General features: G+C 37.5%; 1 protein-coding gene across 1 annotated transcript in view; it reads right to left on the bottom strand.

Annotated features, from left to right (window-relative positions):
• Positions 1-3,190: 3,190 nt before the first annotated feature.
• The window catches only part of LOC116506132 (neurexin-3-like), a 78,350-nt gene continuing 54,067 nt past the window's right edge, over positions 3,191-27,473 (bottom strand). The window contains exons 6-7 of the mRNA XM_032213788.1: positions 4,173-4,376; positions 3,191-3,252 (exon numbers count right to left, since the gene is read on the bottom strand). Coding sequence (XP_032069679.1) covers positions 3,191-3,252; positions 4,173-4,376 — 266 coding nt within the window. The remainder of the gene's footprint in view (positions 3,253-4,172; positions 4,377-27,473) is intronic.

The raw sequence follows: 27,473 nt of genomic DNA, 5'->3' as shown, positions 1-27,473 counted from the left end.
ACTGTCACAATTGTTCTGAGTTACTTAAAGTGTCCTCCTACTTCTGAACACGTACATTTATAAACCCAGTCTTTGGGATTTGCTGATTATTAATTTTTTTGACATTTTTTTTGTTTGTTTTCCCCATAGTACCTATGGCTCACTCTCCACACTCTTGTTTACCATACATGAAGCTGTTAGGTGAGGTCATCTGTTATAAGGGAATATACTGATGCTTTATATCTTTACCCTGGGCTGATCAAGTGATGCCATGGAGCTCTGTCTTGATGTTTATAGCCCATGGAGTGTTGGAAAGAATAATGTTTAGGTCAGTTATAACAAAACCAAATGGTTCTGGAATTTAGGGCTTCTGGTGACTTCCTATCTCTAGATTGGATTGTACTACCCAAACAGAGCCACTGAATTACACACAGCTCTCATGTGAAGAATAGGTGGCAGCCTTGGCCAAAAGAACTTTTACAAAACTTTGTGTGCCACACTTTTAGCAGAGTCTCTTAGTCCAACAAAGAGACTCTGCTAACAGTTTCACATGCCTTAGTCACATCCCAAATGAACTACTGTAATACAGTTTACATGCCCTTAAAGAACATCTGGGAGCAGCACTTGATTGAAAATGGCAGTGTGAACAATTATAAGTGATCCTCTGCCTTCATGTTACTTCTTTGCTTCATGAGCTCCTTTGATTACCAGTATTCTTCTAAATTCAATTGATGGTGCTTATGGTCACTTATCAATCCACTCATGGAATGGGACCAAGTTATCTATGGAGTCATCCCTTCCCTATCTTTTCTATCTCTTCTTTTAGATGCAGGAGGAGAAGCAAACAATGGACTACACGAATCAAGGAATACCTTCATAGGAAACCTAGAATTTTCTATTTTGGTACCTGACCTTTGGAACATTGTTCCTCAAGAGAATTATCAGCCTTTCATGAGGCCCTGAAGACATGCTTAAGTTTCTGAGTATGGAAGCTCGATTATTGGTTAGAACCTATGATATAGTTATTGCTATTTGATTGTTGTTGTTTTTTAAATCTTGGCTGCCTGTTGTGTATCTTATTTTCTCTTGTTTTTTGTATTTTAACTTGTTGGCCACTTAGAATTTCCATTTGGTCATATAAATTGAATAAGTAAACAAATATATGAGCAATCAATAGCTGGATACATTTCTGTCCTGTCTGCCTATAAAAAACAATAAATTGTTGAGTGACCTTTAAAGATGAAACTCTGACATAGTGCAGTTCCAATCAGATAAAGAAGAAGACTGAGAAGGATAAGGACTGTTTTATAATGTGATTGGCCATGTTCTAACTCTAAGCATGTGCTAATCATGGATGAAACTGTGGCTCATTGAATTTTCTTTCTCTGTGTGTCTCTATCTCTCTGTCTTTCTGTGTGTATCTCTCTCTCTCTCTCTCTCTCTCTCTCTCTCTTTCTCCCTCTCTCCCCCTCTATCTCCCTCCCTCTCTCTTTCTTCTCTATCTTCTCAACAGTAGTGTTAGAAATATGACATATAAACTTATAATTTTTCCAGAGCTTAATGTGTTGGCAGAAAATCCAACTATCCCTCAAGAAACACATACAATTTTCTTAAAGAAGCAGTCTTAACATATGAGAGTCTCTTCCCTCCCTCCTTCTTCAATCAAATCAACCACATTCTCCTTTCTGATTCTTTTTTGCTAAATAGGGCTGTAATGAAGAGAGGGATATGGCAGCCCTTGCAGATTTTTCTGTACACTCTGTTCGAAGGGCTGTTTGCTGTGCGGGCCGCAGGCTTCAGGCCTTTGAAGGGTTGAATACCATCTTTTGATATACCATGATTGATGGGACATAAAGAAGTTTTTACAATGTTGATACATAGTGTGAAAAAGATCACAGAAAAAGGGTTAGAAACATGAAATGAAATTAAGGAAAAAAGCTGAGGTGAGGACAAGCAAAATAATGTTTGCTACCATTCAAAACAGACTTTGCCATTGTATTTCTGGCAAAAAAAAATGGTTCAGATTCCCAGGTAATCTAAATCAACAATATATTTATAAATTGCCATTCTTCACCACTGTTATCAAATGTGGAATTGTTACTGATAAGCAAGGCTTAGATGTTGGCTCACTTAGTGCAATAATGTTTCAGAACTCGCATTGCCACTAAGGTTTGAAGAAATCTTTCCTGGACTTCTTGGATTTGAAATGAATTTCTAAACAATATCTCATATTTGACTTCTGTGTCTAGCACTTTTTTGGGGAAGGGTTAAGATGACATCTGAAAAGGTTTTACACCTTTCTTACTTCATAACTAAGCTTCTGTTCTGAAATCAACTTCAGAATATTCATGACTGCAATAAAGTTGGAGAGATACTGCAGTGACTCCAAGCAAAGCATAGTTGATGTGATATTCGGGCTTACTAGAATTTCTTTTGCTTACTAAAGGCAGATAAAACTTCATTCTGGGGCCTTTCTAACATGAAAAAGTGATTCAAAAGTCTAGTCATAAATCTTAAAAAAGGCCATGTTAGACTTATTAATTGCATTTCAAAAACGTAGTTGCTTATGAAATAGCTTAAATAGTGCCAGATGATATGTGCATGATACATGTCCTCGAGAGAAGAAACATGTTTCTGCTAAGGGAACATTCTTTATCTTATGTGTTTACGACTGTTAGATACAAATAATCATTTCAGAACTGATTTTTAAAAAAGGCCAGAGGTTGTTACTATTGTTATTTCTCTGTTAGAGAAATGCTTACATTGTTTTCATATCTATCTATCTATCTATCTATCTATCTATCTATCTATCTATCTATCTATCTATCTATCTATCTATCTGCTGCCTTTATTATTTTTACAAATAACTCAAGGCAGTGAACATATCCACATATCTTACTCCTCCTATTTTTCCCACAGCAACCACCTTATGAGTGGATTGGGTTGAGAAAGAATGACTGGCCTGAAGTCAGCCAGATGATTTTCATGACTAAGACATGAATTCATGGTCTCCTGGCTTTCTAGCCTGGTGGCTTACCCACTAGACCAAACAATCCCTTATGCATCTGGATGTAGGAAAGTTCTTAAATAAGATTTTATTTCACCCCATCTTGATATTTTGCAGTTAGATGTTTTAGAAAATTAGAAGTACTAAGTCATAAATCCAACATCAGAAAATCTGATGGAAATTCTGAGGCTATAACACAGTTTTTCAAATAAAAACTGGAGAATGTGAAGCAGTGACACCAGCTGGTTCTTTTTTAAAGCAGAGAACTACAAGAGAACAAAAGGTGAAAAATTTAACCTTTTGGAAGACAAATATTAACTAAATCATGGCTCTTTATCTTTTCATGGTGAGCCATTTTTGAGCAGCAAACAAAATCATTTATTTTCCAGGAAACTAATTCTATGAAATTCCTCAAATTACAATCTCAACAGAAAAAAATAACCAAATGAAACAATATCATACCAGAAGAAAAAGAAGATATCTCTATCCCAAATTATTCTCTTTCCCTTCAGTTAAGAACACTGAATGAAACGATAACAACTTCTTCCAAAATGTCTTAACAGAATTGCATTTCTATTGGATTTTTTGGAGACAGGAGTGGGCAAGAGGAGGTTTTTGGATATTTATTTATAAGTTATTCTCTGTTGGTGCTTTTTTTAAATGGATATTTTTTAAGCCTTAAATTAAGGATTATTCCTAATCTCAGGAAGCAGCAAAGATGACATTGGAATGTTTGATATATAAAACCCTAGCTTGTTAAAGGGTAACAGTACAATCAGAACATTTCATCTATGGCTCTGTCATTGTCTTCATAACTTATTTTTTGACTGTTTTGAATAGTAGCAGAGAGGCTGGATCAACGAGGATGTGGTTGATCAAAAGATGGACCAAACAGCATGTCTTACACAAAACTAACCAGTTTAAGAACAAGAAAGGAAGCTTTAAAAAAGACTTTAAAACAAAACACATTATCCATAACCAGGAAGCAACATAAAATCTGCATGCAGTGATGGCTGGAGAAATTCTCCGTGATTAATATTATTATTAAAAAAAATAATACTTTAGCAGAGTTATAATTCAACTCAACCAGATCAAGGGGAGGATGGAAGGGAGACAGACAAGGAAACAAAACAAGCTGAAATTAAAAGCCAAGTGATGGGGTGGGGGTGGGGACTTTGCACAATACCTAGATTGACCATAAGTTTGACCCGGCCTCCATCTAGTTCAAGTCGTAGTGTATCGGCTGAATCACGTGATGTTGTGGCCATCAGCAGACCATATGCACGCTGGGACATGAAGCGGAAGGACACATCCTCAGCCTCTGTATGCATGACCATAGGCATAACAATTTTCATATACATGCTGCCATCATAACTCAGGATGGAGGCCTCTGAAGAAGAAGAAAAGATCAATAAAACAAATTACAATAGTTTTAGTCATTTCACATCTTGGAGGATTATTAATTATTTAATACTTTAGATACATTATTTAATGATTGCATGAAAGTGGCTCACATTTTCATAAATATTATTTCACTATATTATTCAAATAACAAAAATTCCCTGGGTATTGTATATTCAGTTGAAAATATCAAGAGTGAAACTACCTTAAAACAGTAGAAAAAGAACAGTAGAAAATTGTATTAGAGATAAAACCAGTGACTACAATAATGGCAATCAATCATCATAAAGTAACTCCACTTGAAGCAAAATACATTCTTTCATTGGCAAAATTCCTTGAAAAAGGCCTCACATTAAGATCTTAGTAACATGATACATTAATTTGAGTAGAGAATATCTTCTGATATCATGGTTTCATAATATTTATCTATCTAACAATTGCTAACTTTATATTAATTGACTGACTGATTTATATATTTATACCAACTATAACTTTAGACATTTTCCAACCATAGTTAATGTAAAGTATGTTCAAAACATGTACCCAAAACCACTTGTTAAATCTGACCAATTCAAAATAGGGATACTTGGTGTATTAATCTTAAATATGCACATACTCTTTGCCTAACTCTCCACTTCCACATCCATCAATAGGTGAAAACGGAGAGTCCCGATTACTAACTTACTCTGTCAGAGAGAGCGGAACCATTTCTACAATACAATGATCTGTAATTCAACAACAATCTGTAATTCAATTCAAGTTTAGTTTCTTACTGATCATCAGGAGCATTGATCAAGAGCTTTGGTTGTTTCTTGTAATTGGATAGCAAAAGTCAAAGAAGATGGAAGTTATCAGCATTTTGAAGGTACTCGATTCTAATATATTATGTTCAACTTATACTTCGAAGCATTATGTGGAGATCTATCTCCTCTTAGAAATCCATAATGTTGGGAAAAGTAGAACAAAAAAGTACCATCAGCAGTAAAGTGGATGGATTCAAACACAACAGATGGATTAATAGGAGACCTAAAAAATCCAGACTGGGGACAGATCACCCTGCAGATGTTATGTTATGTAAGTGTTTAATGTTGACATCAACTTGATAGCAATCAAATAATTAGTGGACGGGTAAGGTGCAGGATCAGATTTTGTGACATGTGGATGTTATTCCAGGTTGCTGGAAAAGCTATGTTTTCTTCTCAGAGTTCCTGTTGTGGTAAGCAAAGCACAGTAAGTTTAATAATACTACTTCCAGATGCTGGTGGAATCCAATGTTCTCATATTAGACATAAACCTATTTGCTGCATGTACCGAATAGAAACACACAGGCCTCCTTGGTTTTGCTTTGGATTCTATTAGACTGTGCAGTTAAGCATGAAATGGCACTTTCTGACACCTTTAGTTCAAATGTGACCTGCATGAAATAGTCCCTATGCTAGTGTGTGCATATGCATTCATTGCTGATAAGTGTCAGAGTAAGCAAAGGGAATGCTGTCAGAGAATACATGAATTAACCCGCATAAGAGGGATCAGATACTTCCCTTCTTTAGGTGCAATAGGATATATTGCATGGTAGAAGCATTTTGTAATTAGCAAGAACTTTGCAGATATAGAAATCTGAAATGTTTGCTTTTCCTTAAAGAGAAAAACAATACAAATAGCATTAGAAATTTAGGATTAATTTCAGTGGTAAGCATATCTGAAATCCAGAGATATTAGGATACCCAATTGGTTCACCCCCACAAATGTGCTGAAATTTCAAATCAATTCCTAAAGTTCCTAATAGTTATGAAATATATGAAGGCTGATATAAATTTATATAGTAGAAAATAAGCAACCTGAAATAGTAAGTCCAGTATAGGTTCCTTTCATGTTTTCCTCTCTAAAATATCAAAACAGTTTGAGTATGACCCACAGTTATCTTCACCACACTTAACTTAACCATAATGAGAACAAGGACCAAGCTACAGCAGGTTCTGCATTATCAGCAACAATATCCAAACACACAAAAGCATGCAACCACACACCACAACCCATTTTATATGAAAGAGAAAATAAATTACTTGCTTCAGGTTGCATTTATTTTTCTGTCTGTCTCAAAAAGAAAAACCCAAGGATTTCCTAGAGGAGGAATTAGAAGTTCAAAATTCATCACAACAACCTTTCCCTTGTAAATACTTACTAGGATAGAGCACATTCAAAAAATCAGGCAGGTATCACTTCCCTTAAATGATGAAATTACTTTTTCACAAATTTCACAGAAAGTTTGTAGCAACTTCAAGCATACCAAAAGTGAACTGGAAATTCAGTTATATTAGGATGCCAGACTGTAACAAGGAAACATAATCCCAGGGGAATGGAAGCAGACCTGATCTGGAAGCTTCCATAGATCTGGATTGGTTTCCTTGATTAATTATATTGAACATGGTTTTCCTGTAGAAGTGCTGGACTCAATTTGGGCTGGGCCATTTTCTCCTTCAAAATTAAATCATTTTGCCCCTTGTCTTCTCTCTCCATCCTGCAGAGGTAGTTTTACATTAACATTTTGTATTCTTTTAAAACCGAGTGGCTGTTGTGTTTCCCCCCCAATAATTTGGCTAATACACCAACGCTTAGGCTGAGGGGTCAAATTTTATACCCCTCAGATAGGGTCCGCAACTTAGGAGTCCTCCTGGATCCACAGCTGACTTTTGACCACCAGCTGTCAGCTGTGACCAGGGGGGCATTTGCCCAGGTTCGCCTGGTCCGCCAGTTGCGGCCCTACCTAGATCGGGGGGCCCTCACAACAGTCACTCGAGCCCTTGTGATCTCCAGACTGGAATACTGCAATGGGCTCTACATGGGGCTGCCCCTGAAGTGCATCCGGCGACTACAGCTAGTCCAAAATGCAGCCGCGCGAGTGATAGTGGGCGCACCTCGGTTCGCCCACGTTACACCTGTCCTCCGCGAGCTGCACTGGCTACCTGTTGGTCTCCGGGTGCGCTTCAGGATACTAATGACCACCTTTAAAGCACTCCATGGTAGTGGATCTGGGTACTTGAGAGACCGCCTTCTGCCGATTACCTCCCTAAACCGACCAATTAGATCGCACAGACTAGGCCTCCTCCGAATTCCATCAGCCGGTCAATGCCGACTGGCGACCACACGGAGGAGAGCCTTCTCTGCTGCTGCCCCGACCCTATGGAACGAGCTCCCCATGGAGATCCGCACCCTCACCACGATCCAGACCTTCCGCGCAGCCCTCAAGATCTGGCTCTCCCAGCAGGCCTGGGAATAGGTTTCCAATCACCCGCCCGAGTGTTTGATTGCTGAATGAAAGTTGTGTTTTATCATTTTTCTTTTGTTCACTAATTGTTTGTTTTGACCTTGCACTTCCCCTCCCCTGTGGTTGTAAGCCGCCCTGAGTCCCCTCAGGGAAAAGGGCGGCATATAAATCCCAATAAACCTCTAAACCTCTAAACCTCTTTTCAACTATGCAGATGGATGGAATTTTTGTGTCTTGCATATGTCCTTCTTTCTCTCCCTCCCTCCCTCCCTTCCCAGAAAAGCAGGCCAGGGATGGGAGGTAGGCATGGCACTTGGAGGATACTTTCCCCACTCGGAGGATACTTCCCCCCTTTTCTTATTGGTCAATGAGAGATTGTGTAGAATGCCTTGAATGTTGATCACTTTAATTTTAAGGTAAACAATAAGACAATTGTGTATCAACTTGAAATTGATTGGGAGGATGTGGAAAGGTAAAAAGTGGTGGCAGTATGGAAGGACCTACATTGCAAAACACAGCAAATAAAAGGGATAATGTTTGTGTTTAGACTTTCAAAGAAAGTCCAAAGTGCCACCCCTCACTCATATCAATCCTACAAAACAAGGAAGATATAGATATAGAGTGTTAAGCCACTTCTATCTAGAGAGCAAAAAGTCTATGAAACATAGAACAAATAAAGCACAATTTCCTTTCCCAACTTGCTCTCTGGGATTTTTTTTTTTTAAATACTGCCAAGCCACCAAATGGGGAGGTAATTTTGCAAGGGATTGCAACAAGGGAGGTAGTAGTTAATCTTATTTTCCTTTTACCTAAATGCTGGGCTAATTGTTTTTGAGATTCCCTTTATGTTATAATATCATTCATTTGTTTTACCTTCTAAATAGTGTTGTATTATGTATGTATGTATGTATGTATGTATGTATGTATGTATGTATGTATGTATAATAGATAAGCAATTTGTTAAGTGTTGGGGAAAATGGGGAAAACGAGGATTTTTTTTTTCTTTCCCCCTTTGTTTGAACAGATTAAAAATCAGATCCTGCAAAGCAATTTTTTGGTGTTAGCCTCTTGGAAGTGCCTTTTTCTAGAGCAGGAGTGTCAAACTCGTGGCCCATGGGCCACATGCATCACATGTTGGCCCCATCCCTTAGTGAAAGGAAGAGGAAGTCCTGATAAGTCACGTGACACTACCATGATGATATGAGTTTGACACCCCTGCTCTAGAGGATTGTTCACAAGACAATATATTGTAGCCTCAGACTAAAAGGAAAACAAACCAAAAAACCTTTCTGCTGTGTATTGACTGCCAGTAGTGGGAACCATTCCCAGATGTCACTAAAGATGTCAGGAACTGAATTTTACTTCTGGCTTAATCACTTTTTGTTTTTCACCAGAGAATACAAAAAAGCCTGTATGCAATCAAACCAATGGAAATTATTCATCTTCTGAGCACTCTCAGACCTGTCCGTAATTATGCAGTCAATAATGAATAAAATAATTATAATTCTCAAGATTATCTCTTTTTTTTAAAAAAAAACCTTCATATTTATTACTTTTTTATGTTGTAGCTATGTGTTAACCAAGCCATACTTCAGGCCCCATGAATCAAGAAAGATATGTGAAGTTACTTCTGAGCAGTTTCCTTTATTATTCCTCACTTAAAAAATAGAATTCTTGCCAAACTAAAGCAACTATTTGTGTCACTATAGATATACTCTACTACTGAGAATTGCTAGGGAGGGGCCTTCTTAACTCTCAATTTCCTGACTGAACTGTCTAAACTTCACAGTGTGTTTGCCCTCTTGAATGTGGCCCCTCCCTCCTGGGAATCCAGACTACAATCCACCACACAATGAAGTATTGATTTCAAGGATCCTATATAACACTAGGAAGGCCACTTCAAAATAAAAAGGAGAGAAGCAGAGGAAAAGAGACATTTTTCAAAGATGTGAAAGAGTAGAAAACAGAATTCAAGCAGATTGGGGAATGGATAAAAAATATCCAGAAGCATTGGGAACCAGCATCTATATCAAGAATGAATTCCAGCATCACATCTAACCATTTATCAACCCAGGGAGCCTTAACAAGCCAAGTGAGACATAGATTTAACAGTTGGCTATGCTAAGAGTCCCAAAGACACTATCCACTCCTCAGGAATCACAGGATCAAAAACTTCTCAGGTAAAAGAACAAGACAGAGCCTCAGTCAGCTTAATCGGACCTGCTCAGAACCTACTCAAAATAGATCTGATTCTTTTCTGACACTACCTTCCTCTGTCACCCTCAGAAAATCAGTGTTATGGTAGAGAAGAACAAGAAGCAATTTAATCACAGACATGTCATATTTGATTAGTTGACAGATAAAAAGCTAAAGCAAACTGTTTTGCCTTTTCCTAATGCATGACCATCCAAATCTCCATAATTAATAGGCAGAGGCATGAAAAGTGTCTTCATTGTCATATACAAGATGATTATGCTGAATATATATATAAGATGAACTTGATTCACACTTCCTAAGTGAATACTGTATGCGTTTTGGAACATGATTCTTTATCCAGCCAATTGCTGGTAAAAGTTATTACTAGCCCAGACACGCAAAGGAGCAGAGGCCACAGCCTTACTGAATCTCAGCAAGTACACAGGAGAGCACTCAGGTTCTTAAATCGAACTTCAAATGTCAGTTTAACATTTGTAGAACTGTATGGAACTATTTTGAGACAAAATCTTGATAAGAAGGTCAGCACTGGAAAAGCACTGCTTAAAGTCAGAAAATCTAATGGGAAGAACTCCATGAGGATGCAAGCTAAATTTATTGTCTCAAGAATCAGTTATGTATATAAGGTTTTACTTTCTTTCGTCTTTCAATAGCTTCGTATTCTGCCATTTGATGTAGCAAATAAAACAATTAAAAAACATGACTTAGCATCCATTCAATTATAAACCCAGCACATGCAGATGTTCTCTTACATTGATTTGTTATTCACTTTTTCATTATGGTATTCTTAATGAGCCATTCTCTGCACTATTTTTCCATGTTGGGCTGAATACATATTCTGTATCCAGAACAATATATTTTGTTGGAGCTTTCTTTTGGTCTTTATTTAGGTAGAGCATTAGCCCTGTAAAACATCGTTTGTATAATAAGGCAACTCCATTTCAGTGATGCTGAAACTGACTTAACTTAACACAGCAGCTGAACATAGTTTTTATCTAAGTGTAGAGTGAAATACTGGATTTTGAATCATTTTGAACTAGTTTGCTTAAAAATCTATATGTCTTACACGAAGTAACAAGAGTTGTGGAACTGAATGTCAACAGTATTTTACCTTGTATCCATGCAAAGGATCAATGTCTATTTTGTTATGACATCCTGAACCATATATCGCGTTGAGTTTCCTTGATTAATTCTCCACTATTTAGTCAATATCCTGCTTTCTCTTTCCTTGTTCATAATTTTATTTATATTCAGATTTCAAGAAAAGCATTTTTCTAGATTTCTATTTTAAATTCCAGTTTGGCATCCAAGTGCTAAGGAATTTCTAAACATAAATAAAGGGTTTAAGCACAGGAATTTCTAAGTACAGGTGAGCCTGACATCAATCCATGTATAAACTGTAGAGTTTTCACAACATACCCAGACACACTAGTAACTTTTCATAAGAAATCTTGAGAGCAAGCAATATTTTTTTTAAACACTAATGGGGAAAAAAACCATACAAAATAGTTTTCTTACTTTTCGCCATCCTCTAAAACAGGTACATATATTAATTCAAATTTGCTTTTCCTATGTGTCTGAAGATTTTTAATCATCCTGGTCATTGTTGTTCCAAATGATTGTTTACATTTGAAACGATGTAAGACTTTAAGACTTGAAAGGAAGTCTTAAAGTCTTACATTTAAGATTTCCTTTTGCTATGTCTCATAATAGTGTTTTCTGAATTTCTTCTAGTTGATCCCATTTCACTGATACACAATTTTTCTCCACTACACTCAAAAAGTGCCTTCCCCTCTCTGTATTTGGAAAATCACAATTGTCTATTGCCTTCTTTTCTTGTTCTATTATTGTGCTCAATATGCTCAATATAGAGCATATATATTGACCATATGGGCATGCTCAATATGCTCTGAGCATGACAACATATACCGTGTCTCCTTGAAAATAAAAACCGGAAAGCAGAAAATAAATCAGCATGATTTTTCAGGATGCTCGTAATATAAGCCCTACCCCAAAATAAGTCCCAGTTAAGATCGTCAGCCAAACAGACACATTTAGAACAGTATTTTTCCCAAAATAAGACCTAACCAGAAAATAAGCCCTAATGTGTCTTTTGGAGCAAAACATAATGCAAAACCTGGTTGAGAAACACAGGTAGTCCAACTGTCAATCCATGGCTAAAGATAGTTTTTAAAAATGTATTTATTGTATCATCACCACCACCACCACTATCTCTATTTTTTAAGTTAAGTTTCCTCACTGTATTTCGGTTAGATAAAATTGGGTATGTTTGTTCTCAAAACACACAAAAGGCATACTTTTTTTCAGTAACACATGTACAAACATGCTTGTTTTGTACCTGATCAAAGATTTTGCAAGGGAACTCCTGAAGCAGAAAAGCAAGGATGCTACTGAATATTTCATTATCAAGATTTCGACCTTGAGTAGTAGAAAGGCAGAATATAAATCCAATCAATGAATAATCAAGTAAAGTAATGGATGAAATGTTTAGGCTATATCCCAAACATTATCACTTTGATTCAAAAATAATTGTAGAATACAATTTGATATATCTCAATGTCTGCATTAGTATAAGCTAGATATGGTTCACAGCGCCATTGGATGAGGAAATTTTCTAGTGATCTTGGATTTAGCTGTCACAGAGGACTGTTTAGGATAAAAGAGATGAAAATGTGTGTAGGCAAATAGGCTGTTGTAGATGTTTGTCTTACATATTTGAAATCAGAAATTATTTCTAGCAAAACAGACCTTATTCTGACATGCTATAATGGAGGAAGAAGAAGGAGATGGTAGTGAGGAAGGAGGAAAAAACATCTTAGAACTTTAATGTATTTGGCAAACTCAAGTTGCCATTAAACAACTATTTGCAATTTTGCATGATTGAATAAATAGAATAACAAAGTGCAACAAATCTAGTGACCCATCAGTGAAAGAAGCAATTTCCATCTGCCAGAAAGAATTCAAAGCAAGAGAAAGAAACATGCAGAATAATTATTACATTTAATTTAAGACAAACCATCCCCCTTGTAAACAAATGAATATTTTTAAGTCTGACAAAAAGAAATCAGCATTGGCGAAGTGTTACAGAGCAGAGAAGGCAGCAATTATGTGGATAATCCAAACGGGAGGGGGGGAAATTACAGTATGCCATTTAATTTGGGGATCCAAGATGAACCTTCTAAACTTAAAATTTAAGTTCAAATAATATGGTGTTTAAAACACCAGGAGGTGGGAAGATAGTTCTTAAATCCTTTGTGATATATCCAACTGCATCACTTTACTCTTGCATAACATCTTCACAGCTATACAATTGCTCAATGGTGACTGATACCAATGCTGGCAACAATACAGAAATCACCATTTTAAAGGTAAAATCTGTTCCAAATTAAGCTTGATTCCTGATAACTATATTCTTGTAACTATACAAAGGTACTTTGCACTACTTACTTACAGGATTATTTTTTAACTTTCTAATGTACCCTATAGTCTTTGTATTTCCTGAGTCTTCCATTCAAACAGTAACCATACCCAATGCAAACCCAAGAGCATTGTTTGATCAGGCAAGCTGAACTAAGTGCTGCTACCCAACTCTTTGATTCTATGGAAATATTTTATTAAATGAATGACTACTGTGCCACCAATAGTTTCCAAAGTAATCCATTAATAGTGCTAGGATTGTCTTTTTTATTTCGTTCTGAAATGTTGGCAGTGGGATATTTACTTAATTTCAATTATTTCATTATTGTGAGTGACATCGATCTATTTTAAAAAAAGAACAAGCTGACACTTTTTCACAAGGCAAAGGCTACAGTATCATGATTGTAAACTGGTGCTAGGTGATTGAATATGTACTATCAAGCTGATGTTGACTCTCAATGATGCATAGATTTTAACCAGGATAATCTCTCCCTAACTTGGTCTTTCAGGTGTGCCAATGGTGCACCTATCACCAGCGTGAGTCCATCCATCTTGCTGCTAGTCTTCTCTTTCCTTCTACCTTTTCCAGCGCTACAGCCTTCTTCAGAGAAGGCTGGGACTTCACATAACATGTGCAAAGTAAGATAATTTATGCCTTGAGTGTGAACTTTGCATTGATTTCTTCAATGATCAATGTGGATTTTTTTTCCCCTTGGTGGTTCATGGTAATGAAACAGAAGAGATTAAGAAATATCTTTCTAGATTTTAGCATATTCCTCTGCATTGGCCAGAATGATAGCCTGGTGTTCCAAACTGCTTTCTAGATCATCAGACTGATGAATTCTTCTTTTTCCTTACCCTCTCATTCCCGCCAGGAAAATTTCCTCTCCTTTCTTTGGACGTAGGTGGAAAGAAATGTATTTGGGACTGATAGCCACAGTGATGGCCTTGCTTGGAAAACAGTTGCTATGCAGCAACAGTTTAAAAAAAACATATTTGAAGCTCAGGAAACAAGAAAGCATAAAAAAGAAAATCAAATTGTGTTAAGAAGGGGAAGGAAAAATACCAGTGATGGTTTCCAAAATTTTACTACCTGTTCGCTCTTGAACGCCAGTGACATGCAGTCAGGGGAGGCAGGGGAGGCAGAGCCTCACCACTGTCATCATAAAAAGAAAAAAATGTAAAAGGAAAAAGGCTGAGGTAGTTGCTGCCAGAGTCACAGTGGATGACTCTGCTTAGTGCTTAACTGTTTAAAAAAGCCTCTAAAAAAGTGCCCTCTACAGGAGGAGGCCGTAGAACCACGTGCCTCATTTGGTCTGACTGTATGATTACTCGAGCAGAGTTAAGCAAGGGTTAAAAGCCGAAAAATTCCTTATGTAGATGAGGCATGTGGCCTCCTCCTGTAGAGGGCGTTTTTTTAGAGGCTTTTTTAAACAGTTAAGCAGAATTATCCATTGGGGACTCTGGCAGCAGCTAACCCAGCCTGACCTCAGCAGCTCTTGCCTTTTTCCTTTTACATTTTTACATTTTCATGATGGCAAGCAAGAGCAGAGTTGAAATTCTCTGTGATTGTGAAACAGTTGGAAAAGGTATATGGGTCGGAGGGAGGGGGAGGAATTCAAAATTAATGTAATTTGTAAGTAATTGTAAGTAATTTGTGTGTGTGTGTGTGTGTGTGTGTCTGTGTGTCTGTGTGCGTGTGTTTGTTTCTTCACTCAGAGGAAGGGGGTAGGAGAGGCAGGGCGGGCAGCCCGCCAGCTTTCTTTCTCTGTGTCGGGGCAGCCCGCAGCAGAGGCTGGTCTTTTACCCGCCTCTGCTGATGGGCTGCCACTTTCTTTCTTTTGCCCAGAGGCAGGCAGCTGAGGTGGGCTGCAGCCTCTAGGCAAAAGAAAGAAAGCGGCTTTTGCCCGCCCCGCCGCTATGTCCGACATAGAGGTATCCCGCCTCTATGTCAGACATAGCGGCAGGGCGGGCAAAAGCCGCTTTCTTTCTTTTTGCCTCACCAGCCAAAAACCTCACCGCATGTCACTGTCAAACGCAATGCTTCTGTGCATGCACAGAAGCATCTGGGTGGGCAGGCCGAACCGGGAGCAACCCACCTCTGGAAAATACAGTCCAGTTTTCAAGAATTAGCTTTCATAGACTATAACAATAACGAATTCCAGTCAAGAGTTTGTTTTCTGGCCTGCACTACTTTGGAGAGCTGATATTTCCATTAATAGGCCTTTTACATGAGTCCCCCTCTGCCAACTCCCTTTTGCTTTTGACATTTTCATATTTGGTGCAATCAGTGAACCATTAAAAGAAAAGAAAAAAGCCCAACATTATTATTATTCCTCTATTTAAGCTACAAGGCTTTATTTTTTCATCTAGGTTAAAAGAAGAAGGTTGACAGACTTTCTCTATTGCACTAAGTGACTACAGTAACTTTTTTAAAAAAGTGTTTCACTGATCCACTAGCGAAGTATGAAACAAAGTAAATCAAGCAAACAGATTAATCAATGAAGGTCTCTTTAGAAGGAAGCAGGCAGCCCACAACAAAATATCCATAAAGGGCAGTGACCAGTAACTGGAGGACAGGAGATGTTATTGCTATGGTGAATAATAGACAATTGTGTAATTACATAATTAACACTATTATATAACTACTTGTTATATAATAGTGTTACTTGTTTTTAAGTACAAGTTTAAAAACACTATTTTTGGTATTAGCAAGATAGGGCAGGCAGAGGTTGCCTTCTCAATAGGCTGCAGGCTGATAGAATATGGCATTGTTTGACCTTAACAAACTCTGCTCCAATGATGACAACCTAGACTTATGGATCAGTCCTAAGACTGTAGTTCTCTGACCATTGGGTAGCACTGCAGAAACTCTCAACCCAGTTTTCCCTTTTGCAATGAAAGTTAGAGCCTCGAGATAATAGAGGCAATTCCAATATTGACTGTCCTCTCCTGGCATCCTGCTACAACCGTAATTAGTTTTGTCTCAATCCTAACCTGATAAAGTTCAATAGCAATAGCAATAGCAGTTAGACTTATATACCACTTCATAGGGCTTTCAGCCCTCTCTAAGCGGTTTACAGAGTCAGCAGATCGCCCCCACAGTCTGGGTCCTCATTTCACCCACCTCGGAAGGATGGAAGGCTGAGTCAACCTTGAGCCGGTGAGATTAGAACTGCTGAACTGCAGATAACAGTCAGCTGAAGTGGCCTGCAGTACTGCACCCTAACCACTGTGCCACCTCGGCTCTTCAGTTAGTGGCCAAGTGTTGGTTGAGTAAGGGATGGATTAAAAATAGTAGATCTGATAAATCCAAAGCCATCACAAATGGCCCTAAATTACAGAAAGATTTAGATCAGTGAATGCTGCTTTCCCCCCCTAAATCCTATCACATTCATCTGTCTTTGGGACTATCGTGTTTCCTCGAAAATAAGACATGCCCTGCTAATAAGCCCAATCAGGCTCTTCAGAGCATGCGCCATAATAAACCCTCCCCCGAAAATAAGCCCATACCCAACTATTTGAGCGCATACTCAACCGGTCCCCACCATTACCACTGTACCACCTACCGGTACAGCTTGCGGGGCAAAAAGAGGGCCCACCACAAATATAGCAGGAGGCAAAACAAAGTGCTTCTACCCCCTGCCCTTCCCTCCCATGCAAACAAACACCGTCCACCCCAGCTCAATGGGAAAGGCAACCTGCCTGGTTCCCTTCCCCATCAACCCTTTAGCGAGGGGTGGCAGGTGGGAGGGGAGACGCGAGGCGTGCCTCTTACCTTTCCAGGTCCGTGAAAGGGTGAGGAACGCAATGGACCTGGAAAGGCAAGAGGTGTGCCTTGCTTCTTCCCCCCCCCTTCGCTAAAGGGACGGCGGGGAAGGGAACCAAGCAGGCTGCCTTTATCATTGGGCTGAGGTGGGTGGGCCATGAGGTGCGCCTCTTACGTTTCCAGGTCCATCGTGGTCCTCGCCATTGTGTCCAGGGAAGCCCCTGGTAAAAAAAAAAATCTTCTCGCGACTTCAAGAAGTTTGAACTTGTGAGAAAGGGTTTTTTTTACCAGCGGCTTCCCTGGACACAATGGCAAGGAACGTGACAGAGCTGGAAAGGTAAACGGGCGCACCTCGCTTCTCACCTGCCCCAGAAAATAATAAGCCCTCCCCTATAATAAGCCCAAGGCCATATTTCGTGTAGCAAAAGAAAATAAGACCCTGTCTTATTTTCGGGAAAACACGGTAGTGGAGCACATATGCCAAGAAAAACAATCTTGAGCCATCCTAAACTTTGGTTTCTTTGGTTACAATTAAATTTTAATTACATGTTTTTGAAATTAAAACTAGAGAAGAACGGCAGAATAATTTCATTGTATTATAAACATGTGCAGGTGATATGTCCAATAATGATTGATTGATTTAGTTGATGACATATCATACATGGACTAACAATATATATTAACATTTCATCTGGCTTAGTAAAACACAGTAAACTATAAATGTTAAAAAGAACTATGTTCAAATACCGTGTGGATATACGGATAGTGTGACAGAAAGAACGAAAGAACTAGCAACTACTGGCAGCCAGATTACCCTGGCTGTCAAAATACATGGCAACAAAAATGAAAACAAACAAAAAATGAACCTTTTCGGGCCCAAGTGACAAGAGAGATAAGGAATATTATTCCAATTTGCCAAATCAATGTTGAGCGGCTCAGCAGATTCAGTAATGATTTTCAAGCAACTCCCACTGAGAAAGGAGTTTTCCTATTTGAAGTTGCATTTCCTCTGTTTGTGGCAACGTCCTGGAGTAGTCATGATCTAAAGCAAATATGGGTAGGAACCCTTCTGTTTCCTCCTATCACTTTTGTCTAAGATTTCTCCCCATATTTCTCCCGACTAGTAGTTGGCTAGTACACAAGGATGAAATAAAATTAAGCTTAAGGCTACCTATTGCTTACCATACTTTAGGCAAGACAATCCATAAAGGAGTTTTTGAATGACAATAAAGCAAATGTCAGTTTGAGTAATGCCTATATAGTGGACTATATGAGAATTATCTGATACTGATGAAAATGCTACTAAATATAAGTCAGAAGTAAGAAAGTAAGTAAGAAAAAAGTCATACATTCCCGAGGCAAACAAGAGATGAAACTGCATCCATGCACAATGACAGAGAAAAGTCATGGTAACTGGCATCATTACTATCTTAAATCATAGGAACAATGTATGCAGCTCTGATTCATTGGTTTGCCTTGGGGAAGTGAAAGAATTTGAAAGAGTTATGTAGATCGTAAAAAAATATTCCTTCCTTCTAATCCATGTAGGTACAAATGGTATTCCAACAGCTACAAATATCTCCCTATGGATTTGAACTTCTAGGAAACAAATATGCTAAAAAAACACACCCTCAAATTTCAACTGGTACCCTCAAGTGAATTAGAAAGGAAGAAAATAATATTGAATATAAATATATGGCTTCAGAAATGTGTTCATGGGACAATTTGATTTTTGGGATCATGTTCCAAGTTATGCGGTTGATGGACTGCTAGGAAGAGGTGGGCTTTCAGATAGAAAATATGGATTAGACCAAAGCATAGCAAACTGAATAATTACATAATTATTAATATAATTGGAATTCTTGCCCTAGGAAGCTCTACTTCTCAATATGCATGGATTTTATTTTCTGCCCTAAACTTCTTTTATTTCTGAATTATCTTTTTTTTTCTAGAGTGTATTGCCTGTTTGTTAGTTCACTGTGAATCCCAGATATCATTTTTCCACAGCATATTTTTGAAAGACAGAAGTGGCATTTGAGTTTATTGTCTTAACTAAGATCAGTTGGTAAAACTGTTTAGGGCCATGCACCTCCTTGTTGTCATGTCCTTCTGCCAAGCTAATAGATAAATTTAACCATGTTTCTAAACAACAGAACTGGCACACAAAGAAAGAAAAGCCCTGGCACAATGTTTTATAAGGGCAAAACAGAATCTTTAGATCTTTAATGCAATCAGTGGGCATTCTTCCCTTGAATGCCTTGTGTTCTGAATACTCCTTCTAGTAGACTGTCTCTATAACTCCAAAGCCACAGGACTCCATGAAATTGGAGCATTGCAAACAAGAAATGGAAAACAAAAAGAATGTTGCAAAAATATTACATTTATTCATGGGAATATTTTCCAATCCAGTAGACAAGATCCTCCTTTTAAAACAAATAAGCAAAATGACTTGATGTCTGAAAATATTTGTTCCTGAATAAATACAGAAAACTATTTTATAGAACTAGGTTGCTTCCTTGAAATTCGTTACAGGGGGAGTTATCTAAGCAGTGCAGGAGGAGAACGTGTATGAGGTACTACCATGTTACCACAGCAGCCCAGGGGTGGTTCTGGAAGGCACTACTGCTGGTTTGCTCTTGTGCGTACTTCACACATGTGTGCTTGATGCATGCTGTGTACATGAGCAGTACAATTAAAATTGTTCTGCGCATGCACAGAAGTAAAAAACAAGATGGTGGCCAACAGCGCTGACCAGGGAACCTGTTCGGGGGTATGGCAGGGCTGGGTTGCTGCCGGTTCCAGACCGCCAAACCACTACCAATTCGGCCAAACCGGTCCAAACCAGTAGGAACCCACCACTGGCTCAATTCCATATTAGAAAAAGGCTTACACCATTTTATTTCCTACTGCAGCACCACTTCCACTATCTTTGTGGTTTCTGCCCCTTCATTTGCCTTTCTCCTTTCACCAATCCGAACTGTTGCCTAAACAGAAACATCAACACAAGAATTGGGGCCATTGCCTTTTCATTGTCCTAGGTTACAAGGGTTCATAAACAAAGGGAGGAGATCATCCCAGGCTGCATTGTCCTGTATGCAGTAATCCTGCAGCTCTTCCAACTAGCCATTCTCCTTTGTTCAAGACTAAATCAATATGTACCACCTGATTTTTATTTCTTTTGGGGTATGGAGTCCTTTTTTATTTTTGCTTTTTCTTAAATATCCTAGACCGGCCAAGAAGCACATTCATTCAGAATAGGCATATGACAAGGAGTGGTTTGACGAGCCTTGATCTAAATCAGTTTCTCAACTTCAGCAACTTTAAGCTATGTAAACACTCAGCATCTGACTGGGGAATTCTGGGAGTTGATAACTTAAGGTGACTAAAACTGAAAAATGTTGCTATAAACTAGGGTGAAATAATTTTATTTTAGTTTTGTTTTTGTTTTGAAAGTTGGTTTCTTAACAGAAGACCACTACTTAGATTGATAATCAAATTTCATAGGGAAGGAGAGACATATATAGTATGTTTATGAAATTCTACGGCACCAATCTTATTTGGAAAGCAATATATAAATATATTTTTTTAACAACAACGTTCTAATTTTTTACTCTCTGAGTCCATTAGCATTGCTACTACATGCTCTGTAAGCTCAATACCAATTCACATCCTCTTAAAAGTTTCACACAATTTTGTGAAATAATTATATTTTCAATGATCCATTATTATCTTAGTCAAGTCATTTTTAGTCAGGGTTTTTTATGTTTAAGAAGTGCAAAATCTCTTGTATATGTAAAGATCACATTTATAATATTTTATAATAATATTCTTCTATCGCCCAGTATTTCCCCATTACTTTGTTTCCTTTTCTTTTTCTTGTTCCCCGTTTTATTCACTTAAGATAGTAGTGGATAATAAGATGACATCACAAATACATATTGGGAACTTTATTCATCAAAATTATATTGACTTCTTTTTTATTCCTCTTGAAACCTGCAAGGAACTTCATATTCAGAGGTTTTAATCTTCAGGTGCAAAAGAATAACACTGTCAAAAATATGAAATTAGTAATTTATTGAGATGAACATTTTCATGCTCCTGTTAATGTGCTGTGTTAGATAAATTTGTTCAGAAGCAGTATATGCCATGGAATAATAATTTAGAAAATGAATACTTTTATATCCTGCATTTTGGCTTCTCAAAGGCATAGAGAAACAAGATGACTTGATCTGATTCTGCAAGGGAAGAACAGACTGATTCTTACAACACCCTAAGGCATTCTATTATTTATTTATTAACTTGACATATGTTTATTCTTTCTTTTCTTCAAGAGCCTAGAGGACCTACATGCAGGACTTCCACACTTTTTCTCCTACAGCAAGATCTCTATGAAGTAGGTTGAACTAAGATAGAGGCCAATTCAAAAACATTGTGTGAATTTCCATGCCTCAGAGTGAACTTGCATTGAGCATTCCCACATTCTAATCCAACACTTAACCACTATGCTATGCTGGTGCTAGATTACAGAATAATGTACTATCGATTTGGTATATACAACACGCAGATTATATATTACATATGTGTACCTCAATTATTTTGTTTGCTAGGAGCTCTGGTGATGCAGTATTACAGGCTAACTCACGGCTCACTGCCCGCACTTTGAACCTGACAGGTTCACAGTTACTCAGCCTTCCATCCTTCTGAGGTTGGTAAAATGAGGACCCAGATTGTTGGGAGCAATACGCTGACTTATAGACCACTTAGAGCGGGTTGTAAACACTATGAAGTGCAATGGTGGGTTTCTACCGGTTCGTACAAGTTCGGCCAAACCGGTAGTGGTTTGACGGCCTGGATCACTGGAACCAGCAGCAGCCCAAGCCTGCCATGCCCCCGAACTGGTTTTCCTATGGTGGCGCCATCTTGATTTTGGTTCTCCGCATGCACAGAACAATTTTCATTGCAAAACTGTCTCCCGCCCCCAGTATATCTAATCCATTAGATTAGTACAACAAAACACAAATGCCAGTTTTGGAAAATGCATCCCCATCAGTATGTGAAGGAAAGGAATGTGGATCACTCTTGTGAGATTATGCCTGGGGCAGCAGGGATGTACAGTATACAGTATAGTATGCTGTCTCTTAGGGTTTATTGAACATAGGAGAATAATATGAGAGGGATTTGATGTAAAATAAGCTCTTTTAATGAATTCAAAATCAACGCAGCAGACAAGACATGGGAGTGAACATAATACACACTTTAACATTTTTTTTTCCTTTTAGCCATCAAATACTGCAGCAAGTGTGTCAGTAATAATAGCAAGACAGGCATAGGATTTTCCAGCCAGGTTAATTTTACTTTTTTATGGTTTTGATGTTGTATTTAATTTTATCTGTATTAGAAACTTATGAAGGCTGTGCAACATTTTGAGGTGATATAGAGTATGTAAAGGCATGAATACAGTAGAACCTCTGGTCACAACCATAATTTGTTCCATAACTTTGGTCGCAAACTGATTTGGTCATGAATCAAACCTAATTTTGGAAATTTGGCGCTTACAAAAAAATGGTGCAGAAGGGGAAATCCGCAGCCGGGGGGAGGGGGGGATGTGAATATTTTGGTCAGAAGTGTTCGTGACCAGAGGTATAACATCTTCACTTAAGACTTAAGATTCACTTAAGATATAACATCTTCACTTAAGATCCACTTAAGAACTGTGGCAAGAAAGGTGGTATAGTGACCAAAGTTACAATGGCATTGAAAAAAGTGACTGATGACCATTTTTCACACTTAGCGACCATTTTCACACTTAGCGACCATTGCAGCATCCTCATGGTCACGTGATCAAAATTTTGATGTTTGGCAACAGTTACAATTTATATTTGTAAATTGTAGTTATGTTGAAATAAAAAAAACCATTACAATACTATTTTTGCGTTGTATGAAAATTTTTGTTGCTCCGTATAAAATTTTTAATCAAGCCCACCCCCCACCCGGTCAAAGGTGTCCCTCTTTACCAATCTGAAAATCTGGTTATCTTAATTACATGGAGATTCAAATGTGTCACTTTAACACTACTGGATAGGATCTAAATTAAGACTAGATTTTAATTCAATTACAAAATCTATATTTAAAATTCTGCCATGTGCTAAATTACAGATGAGCAGTTAATACATTCAAGTAACTGAAATAAATAAAAATGAAATAAACCTTCCAGTTCAATATAAAAATCTAATATCTGGCTTGAGATACACCTGAACATTAGCTACAACATACATTCCTCCATTGGGATTCTGCGAATATCATTGTCACCCAGGAAATTATGTTAACTGAGAAAACAGTCTGATCAGTAAGGATTTAAAAGATATTATAGTTAAAGGTCAGGGATTCAGAACATTAAAATCCATGTTATGGAAAGGCATAGAAATACTATAGAACTAGAAACAAAGTCCTACAATTTTTCTTCTTTACTTTTCACATTACCACTGTCAGGTATTTTGCCTCATCTCACAGTGGTGACCTTTGTATTAATGAAATATTTCATCCCAGTATTTCTTTTTTACATTTCTCCTTTGATAATGCATTATTTCAATTTGTATTTATAACTCATTTTATATCCAGTCAGCCATATAATACTAAATCAGAGGTTCAGATCTTGAGGGCTCATGTATTCAAATCTTTTTCAAGGCTGCTATTAAATTTATAATATTTACAATGACACAATGGGAAATGCATTATATATATATATATATATATATATATATATATATATATATATATATATGTGTGTATGTATGTATGTATGTATGTATGTATGTATGTATGTATGTATGTATATGTGTGTGTGTGTGTGTGTGTATGTATGTATGTATGTATGTATGTATGTATGTATGTATGTATGTATATATATATATATATATATATATATATATATATATATATATATATATATATATATATATATATTTACACTACATACAATTTGTGCAATTATCTACAGCCAAACAAGTATTGGATGAGTAAATTATTGTCAGGCCTATTTTATCCAGATTCTTCTCCCCCAACCTCTTCTCATTTAAATTAAAACTTTAGTTAGACTTCAGAGAAAAAGAAAAGCAGGATAAAAAAACAATCAAACAATAAAATACAATTTTACTCTCTTTACATCCTGCTTAGTTATCCATGTCTACATCTATTTAAGCTCTTTTAATTTGGATGCATAGTAAAAGGCACTGGCAATGATTTCTCAAAAGTCTTCTATTACTTAAAAATAGTGCAATAGCAATAGCAATAGCAGTTAGACTTATATACCGCTTCATAGGGCTTTCAGCCCTCTCTAAGCGGTTTACAGAGTCATCATATTGCCCCCAACAACAATCCGGGTCCTCATTTTACCCACCTCAGAAGGATGGAAGGCTGAGTCAACCCTGAGCCGGTGAGATTTGAACAGCCGAACTGCAGAACTGCAGTCAGCTGAAATAGCCTGCAGTGCTGCATTTAGCCACTGCGCCACCTCGGCTCACCTCGGCCTTTGCAAAAAGGACTGCAAGTACAATCAATTTAGTAACTCTGATTCCTGATTTGATTGTCCCAAAGGTGCTTTTTCAAGAGATAACTGGACTCTGGTTTATATATTTTTTAAAGATATTTCACTTCTCATCCAAGAAGCAGTTCTGACTACATGGTGAAGAATGGAAGGATTTATACTCCTTGCAGGCAGCTAGTCTGTAGGTAGTGGTCAGGCAGAGATCCAGCATGGCATATATGGGCTAAGGTTGGATCTGTCACCTAAGGTGCTGTCTTGTAGCAGTCATTTATTCAGTACCATGCCTCTGCCCAACCACTACCTATTTTAAATACAATGAAGGTGTACTTAATGTGAAAATTTAATAGTCCAATGTGAAATCATTCCACCTTTGCCAAGATGAACAGAAAAGAATTATGAAGTCTTGGGCCCTCTGCCTCTTCCTAGTCAGACTGGACTAGATTAAGATGAAGCACTAAAATGAAATAAACTCATTTCATAGATGAAATTTCCACAGTCAATATGGTAATTGGAAATATTGGAAATGACTTCTGTATGACTAATCGATCTACTACTTCCCAGCTATAATACTATTGAGGCATTTTACTGGATCAGTGTCAGTAGCAAGAGAATGAGGAAAGTCAAAAATGTTGTGCTCTGGTTAAGAGCAACTAAAATGAGATTCTTGAAATTTTATAATTTAAGTGAGATTGGCAGCCATTAGTAGAGCATTACAGAAGAAACAGGAAGAGCCTAAGCTAAAATAGAATGAGCTAATCCAAGGCCAAATGGAACCCCCTTTTTAGGTCTCGCTACACTGGCCACCTAATGAGAAGGAAGGAGTCACTGGATAAGAGCCTAATGCTAGGAACAATTGAGGACAAAAGAAGAAAGGGACAACAGAGAATGAGGTGGCTGGATGGAGTTACCGAAGCAGTAGTTGTGAGCATAAATGGACTCCAGGGGATGGTAGAGGACAGGAAGGCCTGGAGGAATGTTGTCCATGGGGTCGCGATGTGTTGGACACGACTTCGCAGCTAACAGCAACACACTATGGTCACATCATTCCTAGCAGAACATGGCTGGGGGAGCAAAATTCACATGGAGTTTAATCAGATTTATGACAAGAAATAAGATAGCAGGATATTTGGGGAACCAAGTAAGCATTCTTAACTTTTCACATTTAAGAGTGAATGCAATATAGTCTTTGGGAGTTAGCCGAATTCTTACCAAGAATTTAAACTGTAGAGGTAACTGCTCTTTTCCAGAAACTTGACTATCCATCTATTCTATGTTAGTAATGTTTTAAAATACTTCTTTGTTATGAGCTTCAGTAAATTCTCTTACAATCTCCTTAATTCAGTTACCATTTATTTTCTTTTAGAAGTGTCTCTGTCTTATGTGTATGTTTGTGTGCATGTTTGTATGTATATATGTACGTATATATGTATGTGTGTATATATATTCTCTCTGTATGTGTTTTTCTACACACACACACACACACACACACACACACACACTGGTCCCACTAGTTTGCAAGATTGGCAGGTAATTTTCTTGTGGAAACCAGATTAAAGTTTACTGTCATCCTTTTGAATACAGCTTGCTGACTTTGCTGAATGTCAGCAAACTTGTTTAAGCAATTCAGTAGACCAGAAGAGATGTTCAACATTCAAAATTACCTCATATAATTGGCAGAAGTAAATCTAGATTTATTTTAAAGTGTATATTCAATAGAAGGTATGTCCCTAACCCTAACCCTGTTAAAACTCAACTATTTTTAAAAAATATTGTCATTTGTTATTGGATTTAAATCTTGAAATCTTCCCTTTGTTGCATGCGTTTAAACACATTTTTTTCTCACATACATACATTACTTTTCAGTGCAAAATGCATTTTTTCATAGTTTGCCCATTTGCATTTATAATTTTTCAGTTTGGGAGAATTATTTTCTAGTTTACTATGGATTGGCAAAACAATGTTTGAACGAAGTAACGTCAGAGCTTTTCTATCAGAGAATTTACAACTGAGGCTTTGAAAAGAGATGCTATACGTACTCATATATGAGTGTATGACAGGGGTTCTTTCTTAGGCAAAGGCATCACATAGATTATGAATAAAGCAGACAAGTTCTAGCTATGCCAAACTCCTGGCTGGTTGTTTTTGTTGTTGCTAGTAATGTTGGTGGTTTTGATTCCGACGGACAGCCTTATGATTACTTTGGGTCTGTGTTTCTCAGTTCTGAAAGGGCAACTGAATTATCACATCTAATGACCTTTCTGCTTGCCTTATCAGCTCTCCATTAAGCTTAGGCAGAAATGTTTCTCATGGTCTGCTGGCTTAGCTGATGGAAAATGATGAGAAAACGATATGCTAGGACATTTGTGATGAAAATACATCTTTTGCAGAGTCTGAAATGAGTAGCAAGATGTTCCTATGTTGGAAAGTATATTACCAGTCCAATGCAGGAGTTACTAATCACTGGAATTTGAAGGAAATGAAAAACAGTTACTTTCCCTACTAATCTATGCAATTTATTTAGAAAGTAAGGAAACCAAATCTACTTAAGTTTATTTCTATTGGATATTAATAGCATCTCCCTTAATAGACAGCTTATATTTCAGCTACATGAATACTCATAGTTAAAGAAAGATAACACAGGTCTACAGATTTTGGAAAATTATCTACCTCCGAGATAAAATATGTTAATTTTACATATTTTGATTAGATGAATTAGAAAACAGGAGATAAAGGTGCTGATTGAGTAATTTTTTCAAAATATTTCACAATGAAGACTTGTACACAGGTGAGTATATCTGCCTACAAGGGAGCAAGATGTTTAAGGATCATAATGCCTTACAATGTCTCAACAAAGTAT

Source organism: Thamnophis elegans, chromosome 1 (assembly GCF_009769535.1).
Source record: "Thamnophis elegans isolate rThaEle1 chromosome 1, rThaEle1.pri, whole genome shotgun sequence".
Lineage (NCBI taxonomy): Eukaryota > Metazoa > Chordata > Lepidosauria > Squamata > Colubridae > Thamnophis > Thamnophis elegans.
This window is presented reverse-complemented; position numbering and strand designations above follow the sequence as displayed.